The 18,683-nt window shown below is 40.6% G+C and overlaps 1 protein-coding gene across 1 annotated transcript in view; it reads right to left on the reverse strand.

The window, feature by feature from the left end:
* Positions 1 to 16,376: 16,376 nt before the first annotated feature.
* The window catches only part of TMEM64 (transmembrane protein 64), a gene marked incomplete at its 5' end in the record, with an annotated part of 13,038 nt that continues 10,731 nt past the window's right edge, over positions 16,377 to 18,683 (reverse strand). Inside the window, 1 exon segment of the mRNA XM_010287191.1 lies at positions 16,377 to 16,608. Within this exon segment, the coding sequence (XP_010285493.1) occupies positions 16,414 to 16,608 (195 nt within the window).

Consider the following 18,683-nt stretch of genomic DNA (forward strand, 5'->3'; position numbering starts at 1 on the left):
TGATGATCTCGAAGGTCCTTTCTGACCTTAAAGATTCTGTGATTCTGTGATATTGATTAGAAAGTTTGCTCTCCAGATATCAAAGCCCCACGCAGCAGGGATGAGATTCATTGAATCAGGCAGGGGTTATGTCTAGCATACGTCTCAGCCAAGTCACCGTAGGATCCTTCCATAGTCCTGCAGAGAGCAGGGAGCTGAGCAGGAACTGCAAGAACAGTTCAGGGACTGCTTCATTTCATCCTCAGGTAGACACCTTTTATATGATCAGACAAAATGTACTTTAATTTCCACTGACTCTGTTGGGAACAAAAACAACCAGACACTTAAAGTTAGGTGAGCTCAACCAGAATTTGAGGGTCATGGCAGCAAACACTCATGGAAGGCATACACATACACGAGTACAACCGACTTCAGTATAACAAGTCAGATTTTAGGGCATGCTTTGTAATGCCCAGAAACAATGTAAGGATGAGGCAGATCCCTTCTTAGCACAGACCTGGTTTAACTGGTATTAGCTTAAAGGCACTAACCTGCTGTCAGAAAAGGTATTTGACTGGTAGATCAACAATCCTGAGGGCTTCGGGGTACCAAATTCATCAATGTGGGCACTGGAAGATGCAGAAACATAGAACAGTATCAGACATTTGGAAAACAAAAATGTTCACAGCTTTATGAAGGGTATGTGTTTTCTGTAAGAGATTTCTCACATACGAGCAAAAAGACATCTCCTTTCAGGCACTGGAGTTTGCAATGTAACTACACACACATGCTAAGGTAATACCATAACTGTGGACCTGACCTCCCAAAACCGTCACCTTACTCTCCATTGAGTCTAGAGATAGCTGGAACCACTCAATATCTTGCAGGAATCACTGGTTCAGGCTGGTCAGTCAGATATTACCATGGCATGTATAGAAAGGTCAGAAAGGGGCTGGGGAGATAACGCAGGACTAGGCCTGCAGAGAGTAACAAATACACCTCGTGCCCATGCATCATAAGCTTTGATTGCAGGAGATAGGGAGGCTGAGGCAGCTGTTTACATGTTCCCTTCATATTCTTGTGGCCATTTAAGACAATATCCCAATGTGAGAGGCGCTGGCGCTATCGATATACATGTATTCTGCTTTACACCCAGATGACATTACTCATTATGTGCTTCTTGTGTCACAGCCAAAACTCTGAATACTTTAATTTGCAAAAAGTCGATAAAACATGGAACCATAAAGCTTTGAGTCATCTGAAACACGCAGCACTTATTAAATCTGTTTGTGGGTTGTCACCCAGGAAGACTGCATAATACTGCAAGGGAAAACAAGCTAGAGAAGGCAGATGCCTTAACAGCTACTAACTGGAATCTAATTACTCTTTGAATTACCTTTACTCATCACTCTCAGTCCCCAAGCCAGCTACTGACAGACGTCAGCTGTCCATGTGGCATCCTCATCTAGCATGAACTGTATTGAGTGTGAAATCAGATGAGACACTGTTACCTCAACGTTAGCAGCATGCCTTTCAAACTCTCTGCAGTAGGAAAGTGTGCTGAATATTTCATAGGACACGTTTGTAGCTAACATCTCCTTTTCGAGGCGATACAAATACTGTATTTCTGCATGATTTCAGTGCTGCATAGCTGTAGACAAGTGATTAAATTCTACGTACAAATACAAACACACAACCAAATTACAGTCGTGCTGGACTAAACATGGCTTCCCCCATCCTTTTACTTGACTTCAATCCCCTGCTGTTACAAGCAATTCTGTCATACAATAATTTCTAGCATCAATCCCTTCCTTATTTAAAACCAAAGAAGGTTCCTTGCACACTGAAGGAATGAAACATAAATACATTCCTTATTTCTCCGGGGAGAGTTTTCTATATATTCTAAGGAATTGCAAATCCCCATCATATAGAAAACTACATATACCTGACTATTACTTTTCATAATTTTCACAGTGCCTAGACTACTCCCGCAGCTACAGGACTCCCCTGTAGTGGGTCTGTAGCTGCTTGCACTGTGAGCAAGCCCATGCTGTCACAAGCACACAACATAAGCACATCAGAAAACAGAAACAATATTTATTTACAGATGAGGAACAAAAGCTGAGAGACATTTCCCCCAAAACACAGGAGACTCAACCTTAGGTTTCCTGCTTTCAGTGACACACCTTGAATCCTGTGTTCAGTTTTGGGCCCCTCACTACAAGAAGGACATGGAGGTGCTGCACTGTGTCCGGAGAAGGGCAACGAAGCTGGTGAGGGGTCTGGAGAAAAACTCTTACGAGAAGCAGCTGAGGGAATTGGGATTGTTCAGTCTGGAGAAGAGGAGGCTGAGGGGAGACCTTATCGCTCTCTACAACTACCTGAAAGTAGGTTGTGGCGAGGTGGGTGTTGGTCTCTTCTCCCAAGTAACTAGTGTTAGAACGAGAGGAAATGGCCTCAAGCTGTGCCAGGGGAGGTTTAGATTGGATATTAGGAAAAATTTCTTTACTGAGAGAGTGGTCAAGCATTGGAACAGGCTTCCCAGGGTGGTGGTGGAGTCACCATCACTGGAAGTATTGAAAAAACATGTGGATGTGGCACTTCAGGACATGGTTTAGTGGGCATGATAGTGTTGGGTTGATGGTTGGACTTGATAATCTTAAAGGTCTTTTCCAACTTTAATGATTCTATGATTATTACCATGGGTCTGCCTTTCTTTCCCCAGAGGAATGGAGGACTTTGCTTGTAAATAAACACATCTTAGTTTTGTGTGGACCTGAATTTTTGAAGCCCAGAAAGCCAGGAGATTGTTTGAGACACAAAGAGTTAGTCAGCAGGAGAAAGAGTATCCAACCATGGCTTTAACGTGAGAGTTACCATGGGGGTGGTGGTACCGGTCATCTGTGATTACAGTGGTATCGCTGCAGCCCACAACTGCTGCAGGAGGAAATTGTGCTTGTTTCTTGTCTAGCACGCTCTACCAGGCAGCATACTATGCTCTTGCATAGGCAATTTGACCAGGCTTTGCTTTGGATCTGCCTTTTTTCTGATCAGTCTCTTGTAGTGTGCTCTTTGTCCCCAGAGGAACCAGTATGTTCCAGCAGGACAACTGTGGGCATGCGAGGTGGCTAAGGGCTGCCATTGAGATGTTCAGCCTGAAGGAAGAAGGGACTGTAATACCTGGCAAGGAAAACCTGGTAACTCTCCAGAGGACAGGATAGTTTTCCCTCAACCATTCTGCAGCGAGAGAAGGGTCCCGTTGCCTGGCAGATGTTTTCTCCATTTTAGATTCATCTCCCCCAGCTTGACTGAGGTCTGCAGGCTCATGTGCCCCACAGTAATGGAAACGTTCCTAGGAATACTCCTTTTCTTCCATAAAGCAAGCGACACACTGGCTTTCAAAATACAAATGTTAAGAAGTGACGGGGAGTGATCTTGAGCATTCTCTCTCTCAACTACGTTGCTCAGTTACCAAAACAGTCCCAGCAAGAGTCCCCGGGCTAACTGTCACTCTCCTAAAAAGCTTCCGAGTTGGGTTTGGGAGTTAGTAGGGTTGGGGAATTCATCCAGTTTGGGCATCTCCACCCCGTTTAACAGGACAAGAGGGTTTAGCTGGGTGGACACGGACTACTCACAGTGCTATGTCTCAGTGCCAGCGAACAGTCCCAGACGTAATTTATCAGTACAGTCGCAGCTTAACTCTCTGTTAATAATGGCCTGTCAGCCTACTTGCCAAACTGTACAGCTCCTCTTCAGATAGCTCCAGTGGAAATAAATCAGTAGATCAAAGAGAAGGAAAGAAACTTCTGCTGTGATTCCCCTTGCTTCCTGCATCCGCCACAGACCACAAGGTTACTAAGATAAACAGTCATTTGTTTTCCTGCATGAATTCCCATTTGGGAAGAGGTGGTCAGTGAGATTACAAACTGTGGACCAGAACTCCCCCTCCTGACCACACTAATCGATCTTTCCCATTAATTAGCCAGACGTGGTTATCAACAGGAGGAAGCTAGCAGGCTCCTAAGAAGACCCACAGTTGTGGTTTTTATAATTCTAAAGAGACGATTACTGATGTGCACACAAATAGGTCAAGTTAGCAGATAGAATATAAAGCAGTTTTCTATCCCAAAGCATCCCTCTTGAAAAACCATGGTCAGCCTTGCACCAATTTCTTTTCTTATTACAGGCAAATTTGGGGTGCATGTGGCAGCTGACCAGATCTTCACCTTTTCTTCTGTGGCTGCAAGTGAAAGCCAGGCAAACAACATTACAAAGGCAAAACAAACTGCAAAAGGAGAAGTAGCTCCACTGAAGAGACAGGATCAAATCCTGCTACCATGGGACTTTTAAAGACTCCTAATCCTCAGAAATTGCCACTCCTTTAAAAAAAAAATAAAATCTGTCTCTAACAGATATTGACCTTGTCAATACAAAGAATCCATTTTGAGAGTAGGAAATGGGAGAAGAGAGAAAGACTCTCAAAATGAGCACTGTACAAAAAGCTGCCTGTCTGCCTCCATGTAGCCTACCTACCTAAAAATTTCCTTATATTTTTAGTGAACAGGGTTTTTTTAATTCATTCTGATCTAGACTGTAACATACTGTTCTACAAGGGGTGGGTAGAGGGATTCACCTCTGCACCTCACAATGAATCAACATACCTTTTTATTACTTCTCGTGCAATTTTTCTCCACTGAATATTATTCTGATTATTAAAGGAATGGTATTTAGATAGTGAAATGATTAAAAAGATTTCATTTAATGTAGCATTTAACACAAGACTTTTCTTTGGGGGATATTGCACTACTTTATTAATCCATTATTCTGCAAAAATGTATGAACTTACTTTGCTGTACAGACCTCTCTGCTGGGGTCAGACCTTAATTATGTTAAGTCCAAACTTTGACATTTTCCAGAAATGCTGCTTGGAGCTTCATACATATATTCAAAGAGGAGGAGGGATGAAGGGAGAGGCAGCTGTTTCTTTTATTTTCTATTATTCTTTTTTATTAATTATTAATATTGACTAAATATTTGTTGACTTTATTTGCCATCTCTGAAGATGAATGTAAAGAGAGTGTTTTAAGCAATGTTCCTGCATCCTATTAGATTTGTAAGACCTGAAATCCTTGAACACATGAAAACACTTAGAAAAAGAGGGATTTTTCTGGTTTCCTAGAACAAAGGGAGGATGGCAGATACAGTGGGGGAGTTCCCTCTTGTCCCTCCAGTTTTGAATATTTAGCATATTGCTTTTTCATCCAAGCATTTCCTGAAGCCTTTAAGTAGAAGCTAGAGATTTAATGCATCTATACATGAATGTACTGATAAAATAACCCTAAATTTATGTAAGATTAAATTATACTTAAATTATAAAATACAACTGGTTTTGCTTTTATCTGCTCCAATTCCAGTTACTTACAATGAGATAAACCAGCTAGTTCCAGAGTGGGGGCTACTTGTATTTTAATTTATTATTAAATCCCCGAACTGTTAAGTATACATAAGAGGACACAAATCTAAATATAACACAGAGTTCTTGGAATCCATATGAAGTTAATATTGTAAGAATATTGACACAAGATAATAAAGCTTTCTTATTGCTTATTGCCACTACTTTCTTATTGCAAAATTTCAGCCTTTCCAAATAGCAGCTGAAGACTGATCACGTATGCTGCAGACTACTGAAAGGAATTATCTCCAAATGGAATAAAACTTTATCCCAAGGCAATGTGGAAGCCAGTCTTTGGCAACTAACGGCATTACCTTCAACAATGAGTGCTTCCTTTCACCTGCTGTGAATCAGAAACATCCTTAGAAAGAGAAATGTGTTGAGGGGTAAAACTAGGATGCTACTGAATGCAACTGCTAGCCTGAATTGGCAGTATGTCTTCCTGATGTCCCTCTCTGCAAAGACACAAGCGCAGCATCTCAGAGCTAGTTTCACAGAAGCACTCCCAGGGGCCAGACTTTCAGGCTGATTTTTCAAGGACAGGAATGCGAGAAAAGGATTTTGACTTGTAAGCACACAGATGCAGCGCCCCACAAAAACCCTTGTGCGAAATTTTTTTGCAGATTAAAATTGCACTGCTGCTAAGTTGCTTTGGTCAGATCAAGAAGAAATGTGTTTTGAGGTCCAAAATGCCTGTGTGTCTGAGATCACAAGGCTGTGAACCTACTTAATCTGCAGTCTCCTATATACATATACGTATGAACAACTGATTTCCTAACCTCTTTGTTCCACGTCTCCTCTCTCTTCCTGTACACAGTACAAAGAGTACAAGCAAAATGTGTGTGCTAGTTTTGGCTGTGATAGAGTTCTTCAGAGTAGCTAGTATGAGGCTTATGTTTTGGATTTGTGCTGAAAACAGTGTTGATAACCCAGGGATGTTTTAGTTATTGCTGAGCAGTGTTTACACAGAGCCAAGGCCTCTTCTGCTTCTCACCCCACCCCACCAGCGAGGAGGCTGGGGGTGCACAAGAAGCTGGTGGGGGGACACAGCTGGGACAGCTGACCCCAACTGACCAAAGGGATATTCCATACCATATGACATCACACTCAGTATATAAAGCTAGGGGAGGAAGGAGGAAGGGGGCGGGGAGACATTTGGAGTTACGACATTTGTCTTCCCAAGTAACCATTACACGTGATGGAGCCCTGCTTTCCTGGAGATGGCTGAACACCAACCTTCACAATGGGAAGTGGTGACCGGATTCCTTGTTCTGCTTTGCTTGCGTGCACGGCTTTTGCTTTACCTATTAAACTGTCTTTTTCTCAACCCACAAGTTTTCTCACTTTTACTTTTCTGATTCTCTTCCCCACCCCACGGGGGAGCCAGTGGCTGCGTGGTGCTTAGTTGCCAGCTGGGGTTAAACCCCAACAATATGTCAGCAATACCTTCTTCAGGATCATCTCAGACACACGCTGAGAAACCTCTAGAGCAAAGTGAGACCATACATAGCAAGCAGCACTTTTGCTTTGCATTACATTACAGTTCCTACTCACAAGCCCCACGTGATTTAGGTTGGGTAATTTAAGATGTTAGCAGGGAGTGGGTCTAGTTCACTGTCTAGTGTTTCAGTACAGTCACAGCCTTCACTTGTGATTTATGTGAAATTCAGTGTATAACTGAGCTTGCTCTGCAGTCTGCATTTAAATGATGACATCTAGGTAGATTAAGGTTTGGCAAGTTTTCAAGAAAAGTATATAAAATTTTAATTCTTCTGTTCTAAACTAGAGGTAAACATGACTGAGGCAACTCAGCAAGAGACAGTTCCTCTCCAAGAGCCATGAGACCTTTATCATAGTATCTTGATTCGGCATAAGTGAAGATTCCCAAGAGCTGCTGAGCTCAGACATCAGTGGGAGTAAGGATCAAGGAATTGCTGTTTTGCAGAAGACACCAGAGCACTCTCATTCCGATCCTCTTGTGCCTCACTGAACGCAGGGCAAGACAGAGTGATAACAGATGCTAGCAGGTCAGAAGGCAAAGACACAGATCACCGCTTAGAAGCACTGGTAAACATCAGAAACATTCAGTGGCACTGGGCGCTGGAGTGCTTTGGAGACCCTTGGTACACAGCTTCACACATCAAAGTACTATATGAAAACTGGTCTCTGGGTATCTAATACTTATGATGCATAACAGAACTTCCAGTGTTCTGTGAGAAATTCAAATTATTTTCTTGTGTTGGTAGCATCACCGTTGTACTACTGTTAAATACCCACTACCCTTAAACAATAGAAAAGGTAAAGCAGTTGCTGGGACTGCAAAAGCTTCACACTGATTTCACAGTACTTAAAACACATATTTGCAAGTGTTTAGACATTTGGATTAATAGTCATTATTGTAGACTTACCTCTATGAGGAAAAACACTCTGCTCTGAATAACTGATATTCTGGTATTATTTTTACCTGATACTACTTTAAGTTGATCATAAAATCATTAAGGTTGGAATGGACCTCTGAGATCATCAAGTCCAACTGTCAACCCAACACCACCATGTCCACTAAACCACATCCCAAAGTGCCACGCGCACATGTTTTTTGAACACCTCCAGTGATGGTGACTCCACTACTTCTCTGGGCAGCCTGTTCCAATGCTTGATACCTTCAAAAGAATAGTTTGGTAATTTCAGTGGAATTTTTACAAGAAAAAATTTTGAATAAAACAGTACATGATGTAGATACTTCATTTAAGCCATTAAATACAACAATTCAAAAATCCAAGTTTTGGGGACATGCCTAAGAAGTTGCTTCATAAAATGGCAAAAATGCATATTCAGCAGTAGGATAAAAACAAAATTAGTCTGAGATGTCACTTGGGATTTCATATTTTTCTTTGTTCTCTAGCTGTAACTTAGCCAGGTCAGTGTTTGCAGATGCCTTTCTCCTCATCCATGATCTTCTTGCACAAATAACTGTTTTGCAATGTAAATACGCAAAGCACGTGCATTTCCTTACAATCTTAGAGTGACAAGAAGTCCAAGGAACCATGCATTTCTTTGACCCGCAGGGCTGTGCGTATGATCATGACCTTTTGCACTTCTGCTGTCTGCCCAGCCAAGTTCTCCCATCGTGGTTACCAACTCCCCAGCGCCAGCCCTCACCCCAGCATCTTCTGCTTGTTCCAGCTGGGCTCTTGCAGGCCAGGGCAAGGCAGGAGCAGACCAGCAGAAGTGCCTCTGAGGGAATGGTGGCTCCCACCTCCCATTCAACTGCTATCTTTGACTATCTAATGGGCAGGCAAGAGAAGACAGAGACAGACTCTTCTTGCAAGTGTTCAGTGACAGGAGGGAAGTCAATGGACACAAGAAATTCTGACCAAGTATAAGGAAATACTCTTTCACTGTGAGGCTGGTTCAAGACTGGATCAGGTCACCCAGGCTTGTGGATCCTCCATCCTTGAAGATATTCAAGCCTCAACTAGACATAGCCCCCGGACAACCTGATCTAAATGGATGTGATCCGAGTAGGGGCTGGACTGGTTGACATCCCTTACAATCTTCATTACTCTATAGTGCTATGACCTGGAGACAAACTGCTTTTCAGAGGAGCTTCAGCTGATCAGTTTGATCTCATCTGGTTAAGACAGAAGTTCTCAACTTGGATAAGGCTATGCTTAAATAGTAGGTGAAATAGTTGTGGGGTTTTTTAGGAGAAAACTCAGGTTTTATTTGGGCAAATGCAATCACACATTACATCTGTACAGGGCTTCCGTTAAAGGTACCTGAAACACTTTAAATACCATTAATGATAATTATACCCATTATCAGAAAATATAGGTGCATCTCCCAACTTCCCTTTAATCAATTTCCAAGCTGGTAAGAGGTGCTGATAAGAGGGAGGGATTATTTGATCAGACTTATATCATGCTATTCCAGCTGTACATTTGGCCAATTCCAAGACACAGAAATGGCTCATACGCAGTCACAGCACAGAGCATAGGAAGAGGACACCAGGTACTTCTGTGCTACACGCAACCATAAAGGACTGAATGCCCAAGGACTTTTCCCCAAGAGAATATAATCCACATGATACAAATCTATCCATGCTTCACTACATGGCTACCTTTCCTTTACTGTTTATCAGAGCGGATATAATGAAGAAAAGCAGATTTATGCCAACATACCTGCGACTTATAAAAGCAAATTTCTGCCTTGCCTCAAGGTTAATACTCAGTGATCTTTACAAGTCTGCATTTTCTGCATTGTTAATACATTCTTCTGTGACTCCCTCTCCTTTTTCTACTCGGGTTTTAACAAGTGAAAAGGATTTAAAAAAAATAATACATTTAATCCATTCTCTGAGGAATGACTCATTGAAAAGGGGAGAATAACCTCATCTAATTATAGCTACCAGGATTTTTACCTCCTAGTAAGTATACTAATACTCTTGCACTAATTGCAACTTTTCCCCTCCTCCTTTTTCAATTCCAGTCTCTAACTGCTTCTACATGGCAACATTTTAAGAACTCATTACTCCAAGTCTCTTTTCCCCAGTGCAAATGCCAGGGACTCTGGGGAGTCCAGGGTTCTTCCTCCAGACCCTGGAGGATTTTCCCACCTCAAAGTTTGTTTGAAAGAAACAGTGGCACTGTCATAACCAGCTTAATCTAAAGAAGCATCATTTGCAAGGAGAGTGAATGTCTTTCATTAGACTGACTGATGTAGCTGGAAAAAAGGCAGATTTCTCATCTGAAAGGAGCCAGACGCAGGAAAGGACCTGTTCAATGCTGGACCAGCACGTAAGCATTTTGGAGTCTCCTGTTTCACTGCAAATTAAGCAATAACCATACAACATCTGGTAAACCACTGTGGCTGATGTGGGGGCGGGGGGCGGAGAGGCATGCCACAGCCAGTGAAATACAGTTCAACTCACTGCATAAAAAAACAAACAACTGTACTCTTGCCAAAACCAGGACAAGACACACATCACGTTACAACCAGTGCAGCCTTCCCACAAAATGCAAGAGACAACACAAAATGCTTGTAAAGCACTGATTTATGAGATGTTGGAACTGCACACACTTGTGCGGGTATTGTTTCCACAGTTGTGAAACCCCAAAAGTCAGTGCAACATTAAGATGACTGGAAATCAGTGACTCGATACAGTGCAAGCTGCAAGGACAAACCCCTTCATGGCTACCACAGTCCTGGATCCTAGCAAGCTCAGCAGCACGAGAACTTCATTCAGCACAGGAGCCGCTGAGTGTGGAAGAGATTACTACAGCTGGATGAAAACAAAACATCATCTTCTACCTCAATTTACATCCACAGGAGAATATATAGGATATTCAGGAGAGGTTTAGATTGGAAAGGAAAAATTTTTTTACTGAAAAAGTGATCAGGCATTGGAACAGTGAGGTACTGCCTCACTGCCCAGGGAGGTGGTGGAGTCACCATTACTGGAGGTGTTCAAAAAACATGTAGACGTGGCAGTTCAGGACAGGGTATAGTGAGCATGGTGGGGTTGGGCTGACAGTTGGACTTGATGGCCTTAAAGGTCTTTTCCAACCTTAATGATTCTGATTCATTTACTGGTATGAATTTTACCAGTCCTGAATGTTTTTTGGTGGTGCTGGGGTTTTTTTGTTGGGTGTTTTGTCAGGTTTTAGTTGGGGTTTTTTTAGAGCATAGGGAAAGGAAGCTACTCAGAAAGTGCTTTGAGAATGGAAGACACCAAGCAACGTCTGGCTTCAACTCAGCAGACCCTGCCTTCCCGGCTGGTGGAAAAGCAAACAGCCATGCACAGCTCTTCCTCACCCAGCCACCACCTGAGCTAGGTGGAGCAAGGCAAAAAGGAAGCCTTTCAGACAGGCAAACCATCTGCCATATACTTCTGCTGCCTAAGATATCAAAAAAGCAGCAACAAATATAACTTCATATCATTGCCATTTCAGCATTATTTGCTTCCAGTAGTACCACCCTCACCCGTCCCCACCCCCAAAAATCCAACAAAAAAACCACCCCTCTACCATCTGGGTGCTTCATCATGTATTGAAGCAAATTGTTACTCCCTCACAATAACCACAGTCAGAGAATTCATTAGTCTATTCCTCCACCACCTACCATTTCTCACATTAAATGGAGAACATTTGTGATCTTAAGCAATCAAGTTTCCAAGGCAGAGAGCAAAAATTTGCTATTAGAATAGTCCATCACCACAGGCCTTTCCTTCCTTCCTTCCTCCCACCTACAGCCTTTAAGGGAAACAGTTATAGCTCACTGGGACAGAGGGAAACACCTCACATTCAGCAAACCGAGCTCATGCACATTGCCCTACAGAAGTTCCTTCTCGGGCCAGGTGCACATGTATGAACACCACTTGCTACATACATGTTTGCACTCCAGCTGACCTCACCCTGTTACTGGGACTCATTACCATTCTAATTAGAAAAAGGTCAGCAAAATTTTTCAAAAGACTATTTTAGAAGTTAAGAGGTCCCAAAGTCAAAGCATGCTGAAATTCTCTAGGAGAGCAAATGCTGACCTACCTCCAGGTGAGGCCACCCACCTGCCCTTCCGTGGAAAGAAGCGGAAGCTGTCAAAGGATTTGGCAATTAAGAAAACACAAGGCACTTGGATGTACTCACAGTTCTGGCAACATTAAGGTTAATTTACCCTCCTCAAACTGTGTCCACTGTGATCAGACTATTACTTCTTCCCCTTCAACTTGACAGAGTTGTAGGTCTCTAGACTCCCCCTCCTCCAGATGAGGAGGGATGGGCAGCAATGCACTGCAGCCACCAGTGCCAAACTGTGCTGGTCTGTAGATTGTATGATAAAAAAAAGACTTGCCATGCTGACCTGAAGACACAGGTTTTACATCCCCTTCACCAAAGCAGGCACCTAATCACCTTGACTCACCTAAGCTCATGTGTGTTACATCTTGGCAACGTTCTCATCTCCCAAGGAGAATGACACCCAGTATTCAAGTCTCAGGATCAGGACCTTCCTCTGCTAACTTGCTAACAACTTTTTTTTTGTACAACAAAAACCCCTGTACAATAAACCTATACCGGTAACTAATTTCACAATGTATCTAAAGTCCTAAATAATTAGAAGGCAAGTTAGAGGACTTTGCACCCTCACGACAGCAAATCTTGCCCAGCTAATTTTCCAAACGAATTGAGAATCCTGATCCAAATACTAGTCACTTGGCCAGCAAGGAGGACTTAACTTACATTAATGAATGCAAGACTTCATTAAAATGTAGTGTTTTAAGTTTCGCAATATGCCAAAATAATCTATTGAAGGAGGAAAGGGACAGGACTGAAACTGCAGACTCAATTATTTCTTGCTACTTATTACTAAAAAATTAATATAAATTGAAAATCAATACAGCAGGACAGTGTGAGACAAGTGCTAATGTCTACAAAGAGAGGGTGTGTTAGACCCATCATCCCTGTGCTGCCAGGCACATCACTAATTCTGCAGGACTGGAGAAGACAGGGACGAGCTGCTTTCCCCAGCAGAGGCTGAATTTGCATCAGCTTCCCCTCTGCACTCAATTTCCTATTCCCTTATGCCCAAACCGTTGTTGTCTTATATGGAAAGGACTGGTACCAACTTTGAATTTATTATAGTGAGGAAGTCTGTCACAGAGCTACTTGAGCTATTTGCTTCTGTCATTAAGAACAACCACAGAATGAATGGGAACACATTTATAGTATTTCCTCTTGAGCATCGTCTCCTAGATCATTTGCAAGCCCACTGACGACTCCAGTAAACTTGGTCAGTCAAAATCCAAATCGTGTACCAGGCTCAGGTAGAAAGCTGAAAACGAATGCAAAGGATCCAATACGTGACACTAGTCACACACCATGTAAGAGCAGTTTTTCCATTTTTCAAACTCAACCTTGGCAACACTTGTTGAAGTTATTGTACAAAAATCAGTATGAAAATAGCATATAAAGCTCTTGGACAAAAAGGGGGTTTCTTCAGAGGTGCTTAAGATAAAGTTCAATTTTGAGACATTTATTACACAGTTGCACTTACCACAAGAAGGAAGAAGGAAAACTGATGCCACACAGCTGAGAGAGATTCCTTCTTCCATATGACCTGTAATTCAGGCACATTTCATACACAAAATGCAGAATCACCATCAAGGCAACTCAGCAAATATTCATCAAGGTGACTTGCCACGTATTTTTAAAACTATATTCATACTCTTTTATTTTTTAATTGCACTAAGTAGGGAGACTGTTTAAAAACAAAAAAACCCACATCACTTTTACAACATTTAGATTCAAAAATACCAATCCCCTCAGTTCAGTAGCACATTTCTCATAAACACATGTATGCTTATTCTTCTACCAAAAAGGCAGCTACAAATACCTAACCTTCAAAGTAACAGAATTAAGCATGTGTTTAGTTTAAAAAAAATTAAAATCAAGTGTCTTTCCCTTGTCAGTAATTCCCCACCCATGGAATTAATCCTTAAATCCTAACTTGTTATTCCTTTAATGCAGACAACTATCTTTGCATGCATACGTAAAGACAACACTGCACTGCACCTGCTTTCCAACTACTTCATAGCATCCTAAACATTTAATACATATTCCTTTAAAGAAATTTGAGTGAATTTATTGTATAAAATTATGATTGGCATGGTACAGAAAAGTTCCTTTTAATGCACATTTCCCATTAACTTGTACACAAATATTACAAGTATCAAGCAAAATGCAAAAGTCTTAAGAACTAATTCCATACTACAAAAGTGTTCACACAGTGAAGTTACTCTGGTTACAAAATGTCATGGAAATAAAAGCACTTCAAAATACATATTTGGGAAATGTTCTTGAATAATCAACACTTCCTTAAGTTAGTTAAAAAATGCAAAGAAAGAGATACCTTCTTCAAAACACTATTCTTGATTTGGCAAGATGGAGCAAAGTTCAGATCAGTTCATTTATTGAAGGACTGTTCTTTCCAAGAAACAAAAAAATAAAAAACATTAGTTCAGAAAGAGCTCAATTATACTATGATGACAAAAAACGCCATCAAAAAGTTATCTGGCTCTCTTGTTTTCACACAGGAGCTGTCAGAGGCAGAAATGTGTAAATGAACACTTCCAGGTATATACAGATTGCCTTTCAAAAGCAAACCCCAAAAAAGAACCCCAAACCCCAAAACAACAAAAAGGAGACAATCTGAACTTTGTTGTTTCATTTAACTAGTTCAGTTCTTTAGGTCACAAGGCCCAAGAACAAGCAGTCTGCAAAGGATACATATTTAAAGAACAAAACTGAACTTCCACTATCAAGGAATGTGTAGATGCCACATTATGTGAGTACTGTACATCCTCACAGTAAGACTGTTAGAGGCTATCAAATCTCTGCTTCCCAAAAACCTTGAAGACCTGCTATTTTCAAGACAAAAATGCTTGAACCCAACAAACAGCCTTACAAAAAGGAGGTACGGTCATGCTCTGAGAAGATAACACAAAATCTTGAAGACTGAAAGCATCCTTAAAAACTTACGCAAAATAACTACAAAATAAGCAATATATTATTTTTGTATCAGATGACTTGCATGTGTTTGAGCAATTGCATTGGTACATACATCTACATGAAACACACATACAAGACATCATGATCAGGCATTATTGTTGTTTTCCTTTTACACACACACACAAGTTACTACCGGGTTGTCCAGTCTATGCAAACGCAGTGAAAAAACAGTCCACAGCACGTGTAAAAGGAGCATTATCCAATACAGTGTTCCCTTGCAAAAATGGAGCAGAATTCCTGAGTCTCAGAGACGTTACCGTCCTCCTCCATTACTGGATTATTTATTTTTCCAAGGAGAACCTCTAGTTTTCATTTCTTCACTCTGATGAGATTTATAGTAGATTGCGTCTTAAAAAATGCAAAACTTTTAGAAAAAAAAAAATGCCAACCAAAGTGAATTTTTAAAGCTTTTTAAAGGGAGGGGGGATTCACTTACAAAATAAAGGCCACCTTCATGTAGAATTAGTACTGCCAGTATCCCATCATTTTGTTTAAAGGAGAGATCTAGCTCCCTGTTCTGGAAGCCTTATTACATGCAGTCACATGAGCTGAAAAGCTCCATCCTTTTAACAATTAAAAATACTATAAATAGGACTAACATAGAACAGCCCTTTGTTACAATCACCAAGGTGGTAAAACCAATGCAACAGTTAAGTCATGAAGTCTCCTGCAAATAGTCACTGCAATCTATTATAACTTCTGTATTTTCCCTTTTACTTTGCATATTACACAGTGTAACTTAAAATGTTATTTAAGAGCACTTCAGTCCCACAATGTAGGATTTAAGCTTGTGTGAATACATATGCATGGCTCTGCAACATTTCTAATGATTTACAAAAATACATTCAACCAAAATTTTATATAGGGTTCTCTCTTGTTTTTTTTTAAAATCAAAAATGAAGAAAAAGCCAAATGGTCCCATCATTAGCTAAATAATACACTCCATGTTCTGGAAGCAATTCCAAAGCAAAAGCACATTTAAGAATAACATACATTGAATTGCATACTTTCTCATTCATCTTTATCAGTAATACAATTCTACTGCATATAATTATTCAGCCTTATAAATAATGAAGCAGAAAAATATTTACCTCTGTGCTACTTTTCTCAGTTTATAGAAGCATTTCTCAGTTTATAGGAGCAAAGGAAAAAAAACTAAAGTGCAGACTACAGGCCATGACAGGCATAATAAATGACCAAAGGTGCAGCCAAATTTGCATTTACATTTTAAGTTACTTCACCATCTTTCTCTTCTTGCTAGAAGTCACCCCGTGTGCAATTCAAGAGCTGGTCGGTTGGTTTGTGCCACAGTACAACCTGTAAGCACTTGTAATTTTTTTTAAAACTAGTTGAATTGTCCATAGATATTTCTAGGCAATAGCTTAGGTTCACAAAACCTTACTTTATTAATACTTGAAATCACACAATATTGACACCTCCTCCAGAGAACGCTATTGTCCTTTTGTTGCAGTATGTGGTTGAACCACTGATGCTCGGCTGACTGTCTTTAACAAGCGATGTCTTCATTTCCATTTCACACGCTACAATAGCTGCATTCAGTTCCACTTGAGCTCGGTGAACAACATAAAACATGAGTCCTATGCTTATGACAATCTGCAAATAAAACAAAAGAGTCTTATAGGCTATATAAACTGTAAGCATGAATACAAAGCAACCGTTCTGAACAAAACAAGATTTTGGATTTTGGCAGATTCATGGAGGCATCTGTTGACTCAATGCCTCACAGGCAAGACATTAGAAGGGAGATGAACTTAACCAGTGAGTGGCTCTAAACCTACGTATGCTAACAACGTAACCAGCATACCAGAACACAGACATTACATCAAACTTAAATATCGATATGAAGTAAAAAGGTATTTTCTTTCTTTCCATTGACATCCGCGTACTTGTTAGAAAGCAATCCCTTCACCTTCTCTCTTGGCAAAAATGTTTCCACAAAGAAATGATGTGGTGTGTTCCTAAGTCAAAAGGTCTGTTTTCCATGTACCAAGTGAATAATAGGTTGAAATTGTACTGCAACTTGCAAAAGAGCAGAGACAGAGGATGATCCAGAGTAAAGGAAATAAAACTTCTTGTCCTTGCCCCTCTGGTGTGGAAGATTGCAGAGAGCAGCAGCGTCACTGTGCTTCTCAGCTATCAGGACTAAGCAGGACAGAATCAGAGCTTCTGAGTGACAGAGTAGTCTCTAGAGGAAGAACTTGGTTTCTGGGGAGAGGACAGGATGTTGGTGGTGTGGGGGTTTTCTGTTTGTTTTAAGGAGGAAATATCGTCCAAAACTAGGGGTTTAGTTTAGGTTTTTGCTCCGAATTTTATTGCTAAGAATTTTTAAACTTTCACCACAAAAATAATCAGGGATAAACCTGGACAATTTTTGCTTAGAAATTATTCATTCAATGATGTTGGTGTGCACTGCACTCCCCGGAGGCGGCCTTCACCAGTTAAGTTTTCAGCTGAGATCCTCCTTAAAAAAAAAAAAAAAATTTTCAAATAAAAATCAAGCTGTCTCAAAGTGAGAGTCTCTTGGAAAGAAGTAAATTCCTCTGCCTTTTTTAAGAATGTTTTATGAGACTAGCTGGAATCTGCAATTTCCTTTCAAAAAACCAAAAAGGTTAGGCTCTGTTGTAAACAATATGAAGTTTTAAGTCCAAAATCTGAACTTCATTATTAATTGTTAGGGCTACATTTTCTTTAATATTAAGAACTATCACTTAAAACATCTGTCAGCGTGGCATAGAAGATGCTAGAATATCACAGAGTAAGATGATTGACAAGTATGGTCACAGGATAATTGCAGCTGGAAGGCATCCTGGCTGTTTCTTAGCCCACCCTGCTGCTCAGAGCAAGGGTGGCTGCAAGATCAGACCAGGTTTCTCAAGACTTTTGTCCACTCAGGTCTTGAAAACTTCCAAGGATAGAGATTTCACCACCTTTGTAGGCAACCTGCTCTACTGCATGACTATCCTTCTGGCGAGAAAGATGTTCCTCACTAATTCAAGTTATACGTTTCAAAAGCTGGCCAATGTAAGAGTCAAAAAGAGACCACAGACAAGACACCAAGTTCTGAATATATAGGAAAAATCATATTCTAAAAGCTTACCCAAACTTTTAAATTTGACTGGCTTTAGAAATACTATCACCAGTAGCCTGGTTTGAATAGATGAATAATTAAAACAATATATATACACAGACAACCATGAAATGTGAAGGACTTTTAGAGCTATTTACTAAATGAAAGTCCCATCAAAGCCCAGCCAGACAGATGCCTGAGTAAAAGTGTGAGAACATAAGTAATTCCTCCACTAACGGGCTCCCCTTCACTTATTCAGTCAGCTCCCAAGGATTGCTCTTAAGGTGGTGAGCACTCCTATTCAAACATTCAGCCTGTCCAGCTAGCGCTTATGTGAGCGACAATTACGTTACAACCTATATAATCTACAAATGAGAGTCAATGTCATTTAAAAAAAAAATTAATGGGGAAAAAAAAAGGAAAAGACCACTAAAAATTACTATCCTGGAAATAACATTTCATGACTAAAATGAAAGCTGATCAAGTGAACATTTATTTTCTCTTTCATCTGTTGAGGCTATTTACCTCACATTTACAAAGGCATTTTTAATACTCATACACCTGTTCTATGAAGCCTATAAATTATATGTTCCATTTAAGA

This window comes from Phaethon lepturus, unplaced genomic scaffold (assembly GCF_000687285.1).
Source record: "Phaethon lepturus isolate BGI_N335 unplaced genomic scaffold, ASM68728v1 scaffold4985, whole genome shotgun sequence".
Lineage (NCBI taxonomy): Eukaryota > Metazoa > Chordata > Aves > Phaethontiformes > Phaethontidae > Phaethon > Phaethon lepturus.